This window comes from Notechis scutatus, chromosome Z (assembly GCF_049901735.1).
Source record: "Notechis scutatus isolate UNSWTSFEM ecotype Mainland chromosome Z, rNotScu1.2, whole genome shotgun sequence".
Taxonomy (NCBI): domain Eukaryota; kingdom Metazoa; phylum Chordata; class Lepidosauria; order Squamata; family Elapidae; genus Notechis; species Notechis scutatus.
This window is the reverse complement of record NC_142025.1, coordinates 114,122,023-114,141,079: the sequence shown is the minus strand read 5'-3', so window position 1 is coordinate 114,141,079 and position 19,057 is coordinate 114,122,023. Positions and strand designations below refer to the sequence as shown.

General features: G+C 36.4%; 1 protein-coding gene across 1 annotated transcript; it reads right to left on the bottom strand.

The window, feature by feature from the left end:
- Positions 1–10,103: 10,103 nt before the first annotated feature.
- On the bottom strand, positions 10,104–15,804 carry LOC113427541 (vomeronasal type-2 receptor 26-like). The gene is made up of 4 exons (XM_026690059.2): positions 15,004–15,804; positions 13,298–13,525; positions 12,727–12,853; positions 10,104–11,022 (listed from the first exon to the last, which is right to left on the bottom strand). Exons 1-4 carry the CDS (start codon positions 15,802–15,804, stop codon positions 10,124–10,126), a joined length of 2,055 nt encoding a protein of 684 aa, XP_026545844.1. The 3' UTR covers positions 10,104–10,123.
- Between the last annotated feature and the right edge of the window lie 3,253 nt (positions 15,805–19,057).

Sequence of the window (19,057 nt, the reverse complement as noted above, 5' to 3'; positions counted from 1 at the left end):
CCCTTCTATACATTGTTTTTAATTCCCTTCTTTTATTCCCTTTCAATAGCTCGTTCATTTTCTTCAAGGCATTTCTTTAATAATTCAGCTGGTGAGAGAATATTCCTGAATGAAAAGGGTGCAACAGATGGATTCGACATCACCATCTTGGATCACTTTTCCAAACAAATTGTTTCAGAGTTAGAGTTGGAGTTATGGATCTACAGGCTCCAAAAGGAAAGGAATTATTCATTGATGGAGATCTAATTCTCTGGCACCCAGCTTTTTAACCAGGTATTGAATTAGTGATTTCACCTTAATCCATTATGATCCATACCTTTTATCCATTATGATCCATGCCTGATCCCATACTGAACATAGTTTCTTTTGAAATCAAATTTCTGCTTTTTAAAATAAACAATAGCATATTATTTCAAATGTTGCTAATGATCAAGCATTCCTCAAATTGACAAACATGATATTATAATGAAAAAGCCGGAATTGCATATTTGGTAGGCATTTCCAATTGAAATCACAGGAATGGCCATATTTCGCATAAGATTGTCACCATGTGAACTTATTTATTACCCTGCTCTTCAGACAGGAGTTTTTGTACATCATTATAATTTCTACATTATTTTAAATGATTGATGAAGTTGTTATATTCTGTATCTTTTTGAGAACTTAATCATGTTACTTCACTGATGAAAAAAATTCAGAAACTGTTTTAAAAACTCCTTTTCAAAACATTTTCATGTTTATCATCAGGTTCTTCCATTTTCTCAATGTAATGACCCTTTGTTTTCCTGGATCCTGGAAGAAAAGGGATTGAGGAAACCAATTCTTCTGCTATGACTGTGTTCCATGCCCTGAAGGAAGATTTCAAATCAAAATGGTAGAGTAGAAACTCTATCACATTTTAATTTGATTTAAGAAAACTTTAATTAATTACATGCATGCATTAAAAATAATGTGATTTTCAATTATTTGTAAGGCCTATATGACAAATTCCTGATTTTCCTTCCAGATATGGATGACTGTTTTCAATATCCAGTAGATCATTATCCAAATAAAGAAAAGAATGGATGTATCCTGAACTTGGTGGTGTTTCTAACATTTGAAGAACCTTTAGGAATTGGTTTAGCTTCATCAGCTCTTCCAGCTTATTCTTCCTGACATCTTGGGTACTCAGAAATTTTATTAAGCACAGGGATACTCCCATTGTCAAAGCCAACAACCAGTCCTTAACCTACACCCTCCTTGTCTCTCTTCTGCTCTGTTTCTCTCTACTTTGTTTTTCCTCAATCAACCTGGCAAAGAGACCTGCCTTTTCTGACAATCAATTTTTTTGTATCACTTTCTCAGTGGCTATTTCAAGTGTATTGGCCAAAACTATCATTGTGGTTGTGGCCTTCATAGCCACTAAACCAGGATGTCAGATGAGGAAGTGGGTTGGGAGAAGATTGGCTTTTTGTATTGTCCTTTCTTGATCTCTCTTCCAAGTATGTATTTGTATTTTTTTTTGTTGTCAACATTTCCTCTTTTTCCTGAGAGTTCACAACTACGAAAGATTTTACATTGAAAGAGGGGTTAGCTTTAACTGTCTACTGTGTCTTGGCTACATTGGTGTCTGGCCATTTGCCAGACTTTATGGGCTTTTTGCCCGTGAATTACCCGTGGCATTAATGGGAATTGTGATGTTCACATTTTCAAGCACTGTTGGCATACCGGTTGTGGATTTCCTTCTTTTCCAGACTATCCGAGGGCACAAAAGGAACAGCCATGGTAGCTGTGAGATCTTCCTCCATCTTATCCTCCAGCATGCATTATGGTGGCTACATTTGCCAAGTGCACATCATTTGTTTTGACGTAGACCCTATCAGCAAAGACAAGCAACTCCCAAAGAGAAATTAGTATATTGTGCAATCTGCTTTGTCCTTAAACAATTTCTAAAAAAAAGGAGAATGAGAAAGACTGCTTGTTGTCTATAGGGAATATCATAAATTTTGACTTACTACTATGGAGGATTCTGGAGATTATTCTTATTAGCAAGATTTATTATAGTTGCCCATTCCAAAGTAGTGTTAGTAGTGCTGCATTTTCAACCGCTTTCTAAGATTGTTTATTCTAACCCTTTGTCCCTTTCAACAATCAAGAGACTTTGAGAAAAGTGATATCTCATGTTCTGTTAGGACTTTTCAAGTATGGACTCAAAGCCTGTCCAATGTTTGATGTGCTATTTTGATGATATTTATACTTCCTATTTATAAATTGTTGCATAAATATGCTGAAAATCTGAATATCATTTTTAGACACAAATTCAACCCCGTCTCATTTAATCTTTATTTTTAAAATGTCATGTTGGATCATAACTCTTCACCCTTTATAAATCAGAGAAAATATTTACAGACCCCTCACATCTCATATAAACTGTTTCAGCTCCTACTCTCAAAATGACGCTATAGAGCACTGCACACCAGAACAACTTGACACAAGAACAGTTTTTTCCCCAAGCCATCACTCTGCTAAACAAATAATTCCCTCAACACTGTTCAACTATTACAAAGTCTGCACTACTATTACTGTTAATCTTCTCATCACTCCTTATCACCTTACATCCTCCCACTTGTGACTGTATGGCTGTAACTTTGTCGCTTGTATCCTTACAATTTATATTGACTGTTTCCCTAGTATGATTTGATTGCTTATTGTACTCTGAGTTCTATCATCTAGTGTTGTATCTTATGTTTCTTGACTCTTGATGAATGTATCTTTCTTTTATGCACACTGAGAGCATTTGCACCAAGACAAATTACTTCTGTTTCCGATCACACTTGGCCAATAAAGAATTCTATTCTATTCCATTCAAATGGAAAAATAGAATGGGGTTCTTGTTTGTCTTGTCTTAGTAAATGGTTATCAGGTCATCATAACACAGAAAACTAATGAGATGAAATTAAATTCATTCTTGTGTCATTTATTCAAAGTGTATGTTGCCAAAATAACTATAATGAAGAATGATTTTATTTGTGTAGTAGAATACCCAGGAATAATAATGAAAATAGAGATCTGTTTAGAGACAGAATGCCTTTGACCCATATCTCTTTCTGCAGGCTGAAAAAGGATTGATGGTCTGAAGGAATTCCTTGAAACCTGCAACTTCTCTTGAATGAATGGTGAAGGAAATAGCCCCATGGAACATCTGGAGATCCCATTTTATTTGAATGCCTGATAGTATGAAATCAATCTGTGCAGTCATGATCCAAATCTTTCTAAATAAGGCAATTTCCTTATTTTCAGGATCTGCCATGAATGTGACAACTCTTAACTATTTTATTGCCAATGATTCTCCATAGACAAGAAATGCATTGGCTTTGCTGTTCAGCAGATTAATAGTAATACTTGAGATTGTGTGATAAAATTCTGTGTAGTCTTCCAAATGGACTAGTTGTAAAAGCCTTTGTATGAACGATGAACAGATTCCATTTTGTGAAAGTAAGGGCTCCATTTTCTGTAAAAAGTGTTCTCCATCCTTGTTGTCAACTGCAAAAATCCCAATCCAAGTCCAGTTGAAATGGTGAAGCAGTTGGATAATCCCAATGTACTGATGGTGCTCTTTGGGGACCATGAAATAAAGTGAAGAGAGAAATTCCTCTTGGGTTGATGAAATTCCTGCTCTGAAATTCCTCTTGGGCTGATGAGCCGTAGGTTAGCTATAAGAAAGTGGAATAGTATTCTGTTGAGTTGTTAGATCAAATCTAATTGTCCTGACCTATATATCCAAGGAAGGAATTAGTTTACTAAAAAAATTTCTAAATATTAATATGGAAAAAATGTGTTGGAATTATTTCAAACACATATAAGAGATCAATTGTTTTAACAGAGCAAGGAGTACTATAGTCAAAACTTTTCTCAATTATTGAATGTCCCTGGATGCACACTTCATATAATTGGCAATGTAGTTTCAGGAAAGAGTGCTAAGTAGTAGACCTTAATATCTAATATCTTAATACCTAAGCCTAATGTTTGATTTCCATTAATTATTCCAAAACAACAATAAGATTAAGAATTTTCTCCTCAACCCCTTCAGAATTTACTTGTGAAATCTTGAAGAATCTTCCAATTTCAGCTATATAAGATAAGATATCAAAGCCTAATCCTCCAATGATAGCCATGAGATTTGTAGTTAGGGACAAATTCCTGCGATTTGAAAAGCAACTCCAGGGTGGTGCGATAGGTCATCCTTGGGCTGTAGTAGCTGTCATAGATGTGGAACCCGAGAGTGATGTTAGGTAAGGTCTGGGAGTCCTCATTGATCTCCTTCACAGCAAAGGCCAAGGCAGGGACATGCTGGTAGAATTTGGTTATTACACTGCAAATAATTTAAATCACCCAGATCCAAAAGGAAGTTGACAGATTGTATAAGGTGGCATCATTTCTATGTGAATAACAAACATTTCTTTATCTACTGGGAATAGGAAAATAGTAGGCTTTCTAAAATGGTCAATCATTTGAACAAAGTTCAAATTTACTTTTTCCACAGTATTTCCATGTTTGTAACAAGGATGTCCTACTAGAAGTGCTTTTATTCAAGTTACCACTTTTATTTTCAACCATTTTTTTCACAAAATAAAATATGAACAAACCCAACAGGTATGAGTCATTTATTTTATATATATAAGGAGTCCTTGGTGCTCTCTGAACTTGCTTGTTTTCTTGCAGATATTTCATTACCCTAAATAGATGACATCATCAGTGCTAGTCCTAGGACTGATGATGTTACTTAGTTAGGGTAGCACTAGCACTGATGATGTTACCTAGTTAAGTAAATGAAACATCTGCAAGCAATAGCACTTAGCACTTAGACTTGTATACCACTTCACAGTGCTTTACAGCCCTTTCTAAGCAGTTTTACAGAGTCAGCATATTACCCCCAGCAATCTGGGTCCTCATTTTACCCAACTCAGAAAGGATGGAAGGCTGAGTCAACCTGGAGCTGGTGAGAATTGCCAAATTGCAGGCAGCTGGTGATCAGCAGAAGTAGCCTGCAGTATTGCATTCTAACCACTGCACCACTGCAGCCCATTAAGAAAACAAGAAAACAAGTAAGCTCAGAGAGCATCAAGGATCTCTCATTTCAACCCTGAGGTACAAATATTCTCTTTTATTGGTATTATATATATGTTTTGTGAAAAGTGACAATGCAGAACAATTTTTAAAAGTGTATCTTAAGCCCACTAAGTATTCTTTAAATGATTTCCTGCATAAAAGTTTTGTACATTTTCTGACAAATACATAAAGAATATTACTTTATTTTCTTTATTTCTTCTCCAACAACTACAAACATTTGAAAGACAGAGAAGGCTTAAAAAACAGTTAAACTGATTATGCTGATACATAAATATTTACTCATATAAAAAGTTTTGGGGAAATTGAGTAAGATTAGCAAAAGAAATAAAAATCCTTACAGTGGTAAATCGTAAGGTTTTATACAAGGATGCTCCTTAAATTTAATTTCATAGAAGTGGTAAAAGATGTGAGACATCATCCCACCAATGACAAGGTCACCAGGCTGGTAGCACTCATGTGGAACAGGGAAAGCATCTCTTGCTGGGCAGGTCCGAGTTACTATTTTCTTCACTAAGAACACCAGAAGGAGCAACATCTTCACTTTATTGTTCTGGCAAAATGTCTCTTTCTTCCATCTTATCCTATCCTACCTCAGAGGGAAGTTTGTGTTACTCCAATGATTAATCCAGTGATTAATTCAATATTTACATCTGAGAGTGCACTTAATCAGAAAATCCACCATTGTCTATTTGAAGATCTATGAGAGTATAAATTTGTGTCTCAATAGCATCAGGATTTGAACAGATATTCTGGGGGAGAACCGAGAGAGGCAACTTATAGCAAGGACTCTGACACAGCCATTATTATCCATGTGCCAATATTTCTATGATTCAAGTGGTACTTTATAATCATACAGATCTGTTAATTGTTGTTGAATTGAAATAGCCTTCTGGGCAGTCTGTATTGTTTTTTTCTAAGAAAATATGGTGATTCCTGTAGGAGATAATTATTTTGTTTTTGGTCAAAGAAGACACGGCTGGAGTTAAATGTTTTTTTTTAACTGCTACCTTCTTCATCGCTATACAGTTGCAAATAAAATGTATAGGGAAGGTTGGCCATACAAAATAAACATGATTTTTGAAATTCATATTATTTTTCACAATAGAGTGGTGCGGTGGCCTAGAGGTGGTGTTCTCGCCTCACAATCAGCAAGCTGCGAGTTCGATCCCAGGTAGAGGCAGATATTTGTCTCTCTGGGCCCAATGAGAATATATCTTTTGGAGAAAGCTCCACATTGGTGACAAGAAAGGCATCCGGCCATTAAATGCTCTGCTAGCTCCATTCAGTTACCCACCCTGCAAGGGATTATGGGGTCATTAATTGATGATATTATTTTTTCACAATGAATGATAAATACAGTCCATCTTCCTTTGCATAGTGTTAACAAAAATGCATGAATGCCCCTCGTCATTTTAAGAGTTTTCCATGATTTATTTCCCCATTCCCTCTAGAAGGGTGGGGGCTACCTCTATTGTTTCCACAATGTATAGGTTGGTTGACATTTTTATTTATATTAGTTATGACATTGAGTACATTTTTATTTTATTTGAAAAGGGACAGATGTCTGTAGCCTTTTATCTTACTGTGGGTGGGCTTGTAACCTTTTAGAGATCAATTCCAGCAGAGGTTTAACTCCTTAGTAAAATTTGTGATCATCTACACCTCTCAATTTCCAAAGAGAGGAAAGCTGTTCTCATTTTTTTTCATTTTCCCTCTCTCCCATCCCTTCCTCATTCACAGTATTATATTTCATTTTGCTGTCATTGATGAACACAACAGTATTGAAATCTCACACATTTAAATTCATCAAGCATGAATTTACTGTAGAGATCTATTTGATACCTTAAACTATCTACTATTGACTTCACCCCATTCCTAAGAGGTCTGTAAGGGGCATGCGTTAGTGTACAATTGTGCCTACTGTCCCTGTCCTATTGTCCCTATTTATTCATACCCATTTCCTGTATTCATACTGAAGTTTATTCTTATACCTATTAACTTGTAAGCAATTGACAAATCAACTCAAATAAATAAATAAAACATTTATTTGAAACATTTCTCTTCAGATCATCAGTTTAATGGTAGAAGCCATCGCTCTGTTTTACTGTATAGAAACACAGAGGAAAAAAAAAACTCTCTGTGTGTGCTTAAATTTGGAAAAGGTTTCCTCTGGGGCACCAAAGAGTTGCTAACCCAAAATATAAGTACAACACAAGATCAAATAATGATATATTAATATAGATAAATAACAGAAGATTTCTTGGACAATTTCAACCTTCACTCCATCCACTCATCTCTTTTTGGTCCAATTTGGCTGAAGTTGAAATTTGGTTTACCAGCTATTCCTCCCTTTCTCCCTATTCTCTTTTTCCTAGCAGCCCTCTAAACTAAAATTCTCAATTGCTTTTAATTCCAACTGTATACTTAAGATGGGAGAACATTATCAAATAGAGCTCAAGCATATTATGGGAACAATGGTGGAGGGAATATCTTGGTGGGCTTTAATGGCCAAGAGGTTGAACTGGTTACAGTATTTAAGAAAAGTGATTTCTAGTACCTCCTCAGTTCTTTGTAAGAGCCATGATGGCTCAGTGGTTAGAATGCAGTATTGCAGGCTGATTCTGCTGATTGCTAGCAGTTCAATTCTCACCGGCTCAAGGTTGGCTCAGCCTTCCATCCTTCTGAGGTCAGTAAAATGAGGACCCAGATTGTTGGGGTTCTCTTACCACTTACCACTTATGGCTGTAAAGCACCATAAAGCAGTATATAAGTCTAAGTCCTATTGCTATCTTTTCTTTGAAATTTTTGTCTGTTAGCTGAATTTTGGATATTAGGCCAGAGGCAATTTCACTACTACTATACATAAATCAACAATGTTATTAGTATGGTGACACAATGGTTATATAGATGTGACATATGGGAGATTTGAGGAAATTAGTCATGTGAAAAATGCAAGAGAACAAATACCAGGAAGCAGAATTTCCCACCTGCTTTCCTAGACTAGCTGTATTTTGTGAGTAGTTAAGTACCACTGAAAAAACAGAAGCCAGAGAGGAAGTTCAAAAATGAAAGAAGCCTCCCTTTCTGTTCCTTACTCCCTTTTTGCTCTCAAGTCAAACTAAGGGTTGGACTACATGGTTCTTTCCAACTCTGTTAATCTGAATGTGAAAAAAAAAAAAATACTAGTAGCACCAAGTCACATTCAAGTTGAAAGGATTAGCTGGTGATCTGGGGATGCCCAGTTGGGGGATGTTTTCATGTCCCTGGCAGGAGCTGGAGTGAAGGAGAAGAGCTCAACCCAACCCCACGGCAGCTCTCAGGACTCAAATGTGAGCTTGCTAAACTCCTGGCCAGCATTCCAACCACTTGAGCCAATGTTTCTCCAATTACTATTCTTTAAAATGTATGATTATGGACTCAAAATGAACCAAGTACTTTTCCAAAACATTTTACAAAGAAAGATAATGAGCATGGGTATGTTTGCTGAAAGAACTGGATGGGTGACATAAGGCTGTGAAAATCTCATTTTTCCTACAGAAGGGATCGTGGATTGCTTAAAATGGATTAAAAACAAGTTAAATCTTACATAGAAGAATACATCCATTTAAAATTTGAAGGGAAGGAAATTAACAGGACAGCAGGAGCATCCCCAGAGCTGCCATCTCAGATTTGGCAGTGGAGTTCTCCAGGTTTATGGTCCTGAGGGACTTCAATCTGCTTGGCATGCTGCTTAATCTTGGAAACAGTTTAGGAGTTCATGGCCATCATAACAGTTTTGAATCTATCCATACCCAAGTCAAGACTGTGGTCACATTCTAGATTTGATCTTCTTGCTGAACAGTGGCAATATAATCTGTCAATTGCCCCTCTGTCATAGTAAGTCCAAAGACATAGTGGGCTTGAGATTCTCTTATGCTGGACCTATTCAAATCATCTTGCCTTGATGACAGATGGACCAGCTTCAAAGGTGGCATTCAGCAGGTTCTGATCATTCTGGAGAATCGGTACTGGAAATTTTGAGTAATTCTGAAAATCGACAAATCCCGCTTCTGGCTGGCTTTGCCCCCATCTATTCTCTGCCTCCTGAGTTCCAGCTGATCAGCTGGGTCTTTTTTTGTTGCCCTTCACAGGAGAATGGAGCTAGAAAGCAGATTAGTGGAGTGAGGAGGAAATGGGATTTTGCAGTAACCTTCCCCCAGGAGTGGGGAGGGAATGGAAGTTTTACAGTATCCTTCCCCTGTCATGCCCACCAAGCCCTACCCACCAAATCAAGCCATGCCAACCAAGAGATGCCTACAGAAATGTTAGTAAAAAAATTTTTTTTGAATCCTACCACTGACTTAGGTAACACTGACTGCAACCTGGAATCAGAGAATCCCTGACACCCTGGACAGGACCCCACCAATGGGTCCTCTTCTGCTCCATGAGCCTTGACACTCACTATGGTTAATGGAGGAGCTGAGGGTGTTGTAAAGAGATGACTAGTGCTGCTGGAGAAAAAGAATGAATCTGACCAACCAGAGGTCAGAGCTCTGATTAAAACCTACTTTATGGTGGTAGGAGCAGTGAAAAACCAATATTTATACACACTTATTGCATCTACAGAGTATTTGCCAATAACCTGTTCAATATCATCCAGTCCCTCCCCAGAAAGCAGATTATCACCTTAAGGATTGTGCAGAGGAGCAAAACCTGATGGATCAGATTTCCTCTCAGTTTGAGTCCAAAGATGGTGCATGATGCTTGGAAAACAGATTTAACCTGTTATCTGGGAACATTGACATTGGTGGACCTAATGAAATGGACAGGGAACTCAGGGCAGTCAAGGGTACTTCATTCATTCATTCATTCATTCATTCAACACAACTACAACACAACCTTTTCAATCTAATAATAAGAATAATACTTGACAAATTTCCTTTGACAGAAAGAAAAGCTTCTATATGTTTTTTGTACAGTCTTTTTATTCCTTTTGGAAAGCAGTTTATCTTATTGGGAAAGAACACAAGATATGCTAATTCTTCTTTATGAGTGACTTCTGGTGGTTGAACTGTGGCTGTAAAACAATGATATAGCACTTTGGCAAAAATATGCATCCCAGTAATGCAGTGCTGGAGGACAAGATAGAGAAGACCTCCACAGCTACCATTGCTTTTCCTTTAGTGCTCAGATAGGCTGGAAAGAAGGAGATCCATACGCTGCAAAAGGCCAACATGCTGAAGGTGATGAACTTGGCTTCATTAAAGGTATCAGGTAATTTACGGGCAAGGAAAGCCACAATAAAGCTGGCAATGGCCAAGATACCCATGTAACCCAAAACACAATAGAAGAAGGGAGCTGAACCCTCATTGCACTGTAAAATCACTTCTTGGAAATCTGAGTGCATGTCCAACTCAGGGAATGGGGGAGATGTTGACAACCAAAGAGTACAAATAGATACCTGGAAGAGAGAACAGAAAAGGACAGTACAAAAACCCAATCTTCTCCCCACCCATTTTCTCATCTGAGATCCTGGTTTAGTGGCCATAAAAGCCACAACCACAGTGATGGTTTTGGCCAGTACACTAGAAATGGCTACTGAGAAGGTGATGCCAAAAGTTGATTGTCGGAGAAGGCAGGTCACTTTGCCAGGTTGGCTGAGGAACAACAAAGAGGAGAGAAAACAGAGCTGAAGAGAGACAAGCAGTGTGTAGGTGAGGGACCAGTTGTTGGCTTTGACAATGGGAGTATCCCTGTGCTTAATAAAAGTTCCAAGCACCCAGGAGGTCAAGAAGAAGAAACAAAGAGCACTTGAGACTAATCTGATTCCTAAGGTTTCTTCAAAGGTTAGAAACACCACTAATTTCAGGATACATCTTTTCTTTTCCTTATTTGGATAATGATCTTCTGAACATTCAAAACAATCTTCCATATCTGGGGGAAAAATTCAAGGAATTCATCATCCATGCATTTCATATTTCTTGTAATTACTTCTGAATGTGTGATAACTGTTATTCATTTTCATTTTTTTCTACTGGTTATCAGTGTGGTCATGTTTCTATGAAAATGCAGTTTTTCCTCAACTGTATTATTCAGGACTCATTATAAAAGAAAGAACAATGAGAAAGTTAATTATTCTTTGAAAAGCAATCCTTTCTAAAATTTTAATATAAAACATTTAAACTTTTCTCATTTTTTTTCAAAATATGAAGAAAAAAACGTGATGATGGATATAAGACTTAAGTGACAGAAGCAAAAGTACTGACTCTGAGGAGGAAAACACTTTCATTCATTTAAATTCTTGTAACATTTCTCTTTCTTACAGAACAGGGATGTCAAACTCAAGGCCTGGCAGCTGGATCTGGCCCACAGGGTGCTTTGATCTGGCCACAAGCCCACCCTGGAAACAGTGAAGGATGGGCCCATGGTGCCTCTGCTGGTGAAAATGGATCTGACAAGGGCTGTGCCCAGCCATCCCAAGCTCCATTTTACTGGCAGAGGGTTGCAAGAGACTGTCCCAACCAAAAACTGAGATTGGGAGCCTGTTTTTGCTGGCTATGGGATGCTTATTGTATATGTTTGTTTTATTCAGTGAGATCACATGATGTATAACAGATTTTAGAGCAATGTTATAAGAAGTCACAAAATCACTTGTTTATGCAGGTAGTCCTAACTAGAAAATTGAGTGCAATGTGATTTCAAGTCAATTGCAATTAATAGTAAATTCCTTACAGAATGCTGGTCAAAAAGCACAAGTTCTTAAGCTTGTCATTTTTTAGGAATTATTTTGTAGTAATTTCTACATATAACTACAAGACTTCTGAGTTTGCAAAATCAATTTGCAAACACTCCTTCAAATTTCTTGCAGACAAGCTCCTTCCAAAAATGTGTGGTGAGCCAGAGCTATGAAGATAACAATTTTTGGACTCTAATTTTAATGTTTTTAATTCTTCATTCCAACATCTTAAATTTAATTATTTCTGAGAAAATTACTTGTGTATTAAAATAAGTTACTTTTAATTTTAGTAAAGAATAAACTGAGCAAAATGATGTTTTCAAATCTCAGATGCAAAAAGATGGGTGCTTCAGAAATTTTTTTTACAGGAAAATGTAACGGGTAGCATCTGGATACTGCAAAACAAAATTATTTTTACTAGTGCAAAAAAAAAAAAATGTCATGCTGGCTATGTTTTAAAAATGCTTAATATTTCCTGAGTTTATTCTGATATTTTGTTTCTGTAAAACAACCAAACTAATGCAAACAGTTTGAAAATATGAAAAACATATAAATAGTTATAGATCATAATAGGCTCAATGGATAGATATAGATATAGATGATATGATGATTGATGATGATGATGATGATGATGATGGTGATGATGATGATGATGATGATGATGATGATGATGATGATGATAGGTGATAGACAGACAGACAGACAGACAGAGCGAGCCTCTATAATTAACACTACCAGCCAGAATGGGCAAATTTTGACTCCTGGACAACAAATTGTGATCCATAGAAAATAGTATTCCAGTCTGAAGAACTAATTAAACAAGTAAGTATACTGTATGTGTGCTAACATAGTGTATTTGCTTAGATGTATCTAATGAAAAAATAGTGGATTGTTGAACCTACCATTTTGATTTGAAATCTTCCCTTTGGGGCATGGAACACAATCATAGCAGCAGAACTGGTTTACCTCAATCCCTTTCTTCCAAAATCCAGGGAAACAAGGGTCATTACATCGAGAAAATGGAGGAACCTGGTAACAAACATTAAAAGTGATATTTTAAACATAATTATTAATGTTTCTCCTTTATGAGGGGAACAAATCCTTGATTTCCTAAAGGGCTAGTGAATTAATTGTATCTAGTTGGATTTATACTACCCATTAAGAAGATTTTGAAATTACAAGGATGCACAAGGCTACTTGTACTGAGAAATATGCATGGTAACAAGGTTATTAAATTATGCAACAGCTATGATTTCAAAGAGAAATGCAAGCCAAATATGAAAATGTGGCTTTCATATTGGAATGTCATTATCTTAATTTGGTAAATGCTTCAGAAGACATTTGGACTAAATATGCCCATTTTTTTTCTTTTAAAAGCAAAACTTGTATTTATAAAGAAAATACATTCATTTGGGATCAAAATGGATCAAAACCATAATGGAACAAATTATAGTTGATTAAATGTCTGCATACCAGATTAAAAGATGGGTGCCAGACAATAATGTCTTCATCAATGAATAATTCCTTCCCTTTTGGAGCCTGAGGATCTATCTTTCCAACTCTAACTCTCTGAAAGGATCTGTTTGCAAAAGGGATGAAATTAATGATGTCAAATCCACTCATTGCTTCTCCTTTGTCATTCAGGAATACTGTCTCTCCAGCTGTATTGTTAAAAGAAATGTGTTGAAGAAATGGATGGAGCTACTTGAAAGAGAAGGAAAAAGACAGGGGATTGAAAAGATAACAATGGAGAGGTACATTCAAGTTTCATTCACACATTCTTCCCATTTCTATAATAATTATCAAAGAAGTACATCTAAAAATTGATAATGAATATTTCAGAGATGTACTCTATTATTAAATACATATCATTTTAAGGAAGGCTAAAAAACAACCTCAAAGAACCAAAGCAGAATACATAAAAAGAGTCTAGTATCTCTATATTTCTTCGTATCCTCATTTTTTCTTTCTCAATTGGTACAAAGCTATTTCAGAGCCTGGGATACACAAATTTGGTTTAACCTGCTTTTATAAGGTGAGATTTGAGTGTTCCTCAATAGATAAAATAGAGAGATATATTCTTACAAAGATAGCTTTTCAAGGTTGACTCAGCCTTCCATCCTTCCAAGGTGGGTAAAATGAGGACTCAGATTGTTGAAGGCAAGAGGCTGACTCTGTAAATCCTTTAGAGAGGACTGTAAAAGCACTGTAAAGCAGTATATAAGTCTAAGTGCTATTACTATTGCTAGTTTCCAAAGGGTGGAGGCCACAACTGAAAAGGACTACATTTTAGCAGATTAACAGAGTTGGAAGGCACCTTATAGGTCATCTATTCCAACCCTCTACCCAAGCAGGACACCCTACACCATTTCTGACAAATGACAATCCAATCTCTTCTTGAAAGTCTCTGGTAATGAAACTCCCACGACTTCTGAAGGCAAACTGTTCCATTGGTTGATTTTTCTCACTGTCAGAAAGTTTCTCCTTATTTCCAGGTTGAATCTCTCCTTGATCAGTTTCCATCCATTATTCCCAGTCTGATCTTTGGGTGCTTTGTAAAACATGTTGCCCCCCTTCTCTCTGGGGAGCCCCTGAAATATTGGAAGACTGCTATCATGTCTCCCCTGGTCCTTCTCTTCACTAGACTAGCCAAGCCCAGTTCCTGCAACCATTCATCATATCTTTTAACCTCCAGTCCCCTAATAATCCTGGTTGCACTTCTCTGTACTTTTTCTAGAGTCCCAACATCTTTTTTATAGTGTGGTGACCAAAACTGGATGTAGTACTATAGGTGTGGTATTACTAAGGCTTTATAGAGTGATATTAGTCTGATACATCATATACATTCCTCTTGAATTCTGATAGCAACAGCTTCTCCACCTTAAAAGTTCATGAGTCAAACAGAAGTAACTTGGGATATTGGTTATTTTTGAAGGTGCCAAAATGGAAATGATCAAGGACTTCATTTTACCCATGTCTTACTGGGCAAAGTATGTTGATTTCCTACACAAACCCTATTAATACATTAATCCTAATTTATATAACAGCTTCTCAATGATCATACATTAACTTTATTTTCCAAACATAAAATGTGAAGGCTTTCCACAATTGGTTCAAAACATAATTCTGAGTCAAACGTTTCATTGCAATAAAAGAAGTGTCCAATGGAGAGAGAATACCTGCCAAGATTGCATATCTGGAAGCTCAGGATTTTTACTTATTGTAGTTTTTTTTCTATTGAAACGTAACATATATAAAGCCTGCAAAGCATGAGCCACAGCATAAACAGCATTGTAGACACTGTAGCTGTGTCCAGTCATTTCCATTTCAAACACAGGCCCAGGAAGACCCTCCAGCTTCATCTCCCCAGTGCATGGTCTATTGGGCATTTCTTGCAATTCTGGTTTTGGAAATGAACAGTCAAATGATTGTTCCCAAACATTCTGCAAAAAACTATTTCTGTGGCCTGAAAGAGGATTTACAGTCTGAAGAAATTCCTTGAAACCTGCAACTACTCTTGAATGAATGGTGAAGGAAATAGCTCCATGGAACATCTGGAGATCTGATTTGATTTGAAGGCCTGAGAGTGTAAAATCAATCTGTGCAGTCATGAGCCACACCTTTCCAAGTAATGCAATTTTCTTATTTTCAGAATCTGCCACAAATGCAACACCTCTGAGAGACATTAAGGTCAATGATTCACCATAGACAAGCAATGTCTTGACTTTGCTATTCATCAAATTAATGGAAATACTGGAAATTTGGAAATAAAGGTCTTTGTAGTCTGCCAGATTGATGAGTTGTGGAAACCATTGAATGAATGATGAGCAGATGCCATTCTGTGAAAATAAGGGCTCCATTTTCTGTAAGAAATTTTCTCCATTGCTGTTATCTACAGCAAAAATGCCAATCCATGTCCATCTAAAATGATGAAGCAGTTGAACAATCCCAACAAACTGATAGTCCTCTTTTGGGACCATGTAATAAAGTGAAGATTGCTTACTGGTCTGAAAAACTTGTTGGGCTAATGAGCCATAGGTCAGCTAAAAGAAAGCAGAATATTATTCTGTTCAATTGTTACCTCTGAAGTGATCTCTTCATATCAAAGAGTCATGTAAATATATCCAGGAAGGATATTTTTTTCCTGAAATTCCCCTAAGTATAGAATGAAATTCTAGAAATTATTTCAAACTATTGTAATAGATTGATTTTGTCTCAACATACATCCACACAAAAATCATCACAACAACGGAATCCCCAATTATAACTTCAAAAAAGGTAACTATGATCTTATAAACAATGATCTCTCATCCCTTGATTAGCAATTTCTATTCTCTGGATGCAATACTGTAGAAGACCATTACAACATATTTTTACTTGAAGTCTAAAGAGTCATCAAACTATATGTACCATTAACAACTCCCAAAACCTGAAAAACAAATTACCCATAACAATAAGGAAGTGTCAATCCAAAAAGAAATCACTTTGGCGGAAAAACAAATCTGGTCACGTTGCCAACTTCAAAAGCCGATACAAAAATGTATGCCACCAAATAAAAACTGAATGCACCAATTATCACATTAGACAAGAAGAAAACCTTCTACACACCAATTCCACCCATGCTTCCTACAAATTTGTACAACAAACTAAAAGACTCAAGGTCCATTCCACCCCGAAAGGACCTAATGGTAAAGACTGCAACAATGACACTATTAAAGCCAACCTCTTTAACACATTCTTTGGCTCAGTATTTGTAAACAGCAATGGATCATGCCCAGTATTTCTTAGTCAAACTACAGACAACTACAATGATCTAATACATATCGATTTTACAGAAGACAATGTTGAAAAAGCACTGCGCAATCTGAAACCATCTCTATCTATTGGACCGGACGGAATATGTGCCTACTTCTTGAAAAAGCTATCCACTGCCATAGCCGAACTCTAAGCATAATCTTTGAAAAATCTTTCAGGACCAGCTCCTTGCCAAAACTATGGTCATAAGCCATGGTCATCCCCATCTTAAAAAGGGAGACCCCAGCCAAGTTGAAAATGACATCTCTTTATGCTGCATCACTGGTAAAGTCATGAAATCAATTATTAACCAATCCATCATCCTCCACTTAGAAACAAACAACCTACTCTCTAATAAACAATTTGGTTTCAGGAAAAAACTATCATGTAATCTGCAACTCACACTGCTAAAACATATGGACTACACAACTCGATCAGGGCAAAGCAATAGACAGAATCTACATAGACTTCTGTAAAGCCTTTGATTCAGTGGTACACAACAAACTACCCCTAAAAATAAAATCTTACGGTATCTCTGGACACCTGCATAACTGGATAGAAGCATTCCTGTCAAACAGACAACAAATAGTCAAAATTGGGAGTGTCCTATCAAATTCTGTACCTGTCAACAGTAGTATCCCCCAAGGCAGTGTTCTAGGACCAACTCTCTTTATACTCTACATAAATGACCTCTGTGATCATATTAAAAACAACTGCGTTCTCTTCGCTGATGATGTAAAGCTATTCAACACCACAGACAATACTGCTACCCTTCAAAAAGACCTCGGCTATGTATCAAAATGGTCAAACAAATGGCAACTTAAAATCTCAACAAATAAATGCTCTGTCCTACATATTGGCAAAAACTAAAATAAAATCAGAAAATAAAACACAGGCTGAAAAGTCAAGACTTTGTTGAGGATCCAAACTCTGTCAAGAATCTTGGAGTCATCTCTAATGATCTAAGTGCTAGAGCCCACTGTAACAACATAGCCAAAAAGGCATTAAGAGTTGTTAACCTAATCTCATGTAGCTTTTTCTCTGGTAATATTACACTAATAACTGGAGCATACAAAACATTTGCTAGACCAATACATGAATACAGCTCATCAGTCTGGAACCCACATTACATATCTGATATTAACACAGTTGAGAAAGTCCAGAATTCTTTCACAAGAAGAGTTCTCCACTCCTCTACTCATTGCTGATAACCTTACGCCACCAGACTCAAAATTCTAGACCTAGAAAACCTAGAACTATACCGCCTTCAGTCCAATCTAAGTATAGTATATAAAACCATACATTGCAATGTCCTATCTGTCAATGAATACTTCAGTTTCAACCATAACAACACAAGAGCAAACAATAGGTACAAACTCAAGGTTAATCGCAACAGGAAAATCAACTTCAGCAATAGAATGGTCAATGTCTGGAATACTCTACCTGATTCTGTGGTTTCTTCCCCAAACCCCAAAAACTTTAATCTTTGACTGTCTACTATTGATCTCACCCCTTTCCTAAAAGGTCTGTAGGGGGTATGCATAAGCACACCAATGTGCCTACTGTCTCTCTCCTATTGTTTCTTTTATTTTTATTTTTTATTTTTCTTATATGTATCCATGTATTCATAACTATGTTTGACAAAAATAAATAAATAAAAAATAAGATCAACTGTATAGTAGATCAATAGTTTTAATAAGAGCAGAAAGGACTATATTGAAATCTGCCTTCAAGAATGGATTACTTTGTACATTTTGGGACACTTCTATGATTGGCATTGTACTTTCAAAAAAAGTGCTAAGTCTCTTTTTTCTCTTCATTTTTAATTTTTACTTTTGAATTATAATTGAGTATTTCACAATTGGATTAAGGTATTGAAGAACCTGAAGAATTTTTCTTTTTCTTTTTTAATTTTGGGCTTTTTACTTCTTTTTTTCTTTTTTTTTTTTTTTTTGGTGTTTTCCCTTTTTCTAATTGGATTATAATTGGTCACCTTATTAACTGGATTAAAAGAACCGGAAGACGCTGAATCACGGAATGAGTAAGAGAAGTTTACCTCCGGGCACTTCAACTTCTGCTCCTGTTTCTCCATCAACTGGAGGACGACTTTCCATAATGGCAAAGCAAGATAAAGCACAAATGGATTTAATGACGGTTATGCAAGGAATACAAGATCTTAAAGTGAGCATGGAACAAAGAATGGAGAGTATTGATAAAAGAATTGGGAAGATTGATGAAAAATTTGAAAATTTTCAACAAATGATGGTGAATCATGATGAGAGAATCCAAAAAATAGAAGAGAAAGACAAGCAAAGAGATGACATAATTGGAAATATTGATAATAGATTAACAACGGTTGAACAAGAAAAAAGTGGGATGTTGAAGTGGGAGATGGACAGGTCAGAATTTTATCTTAGATTTCAAAATATTGAGGAGGAA

Excerpts from the sequence above, each read along its gene's own strand:
- LOC113427541 (XM_026690059.2), bottom strand. The coding sequence starts at position 15,804 with ATGGTCCCAAAAGAGGACTATCAGTTTGTTGGGATTGTTCAACTGCTT. Across the intron at positions 13,526-15,003 it reads CAGATATGCAATCTTGGCAG|CTCCATCCATTTCTTCAACA; the intron begins GTATTCTCTCTC and ends TCTTTCAAGTAG. Across the intron at positions 11,023-12,726 it reads GAAGATTTCAAATCAAAATG|ATATGGAAGATTGTTTTGAA; the intron begins GTAGGTTCAACA and ends TTTTTCCCCCAG.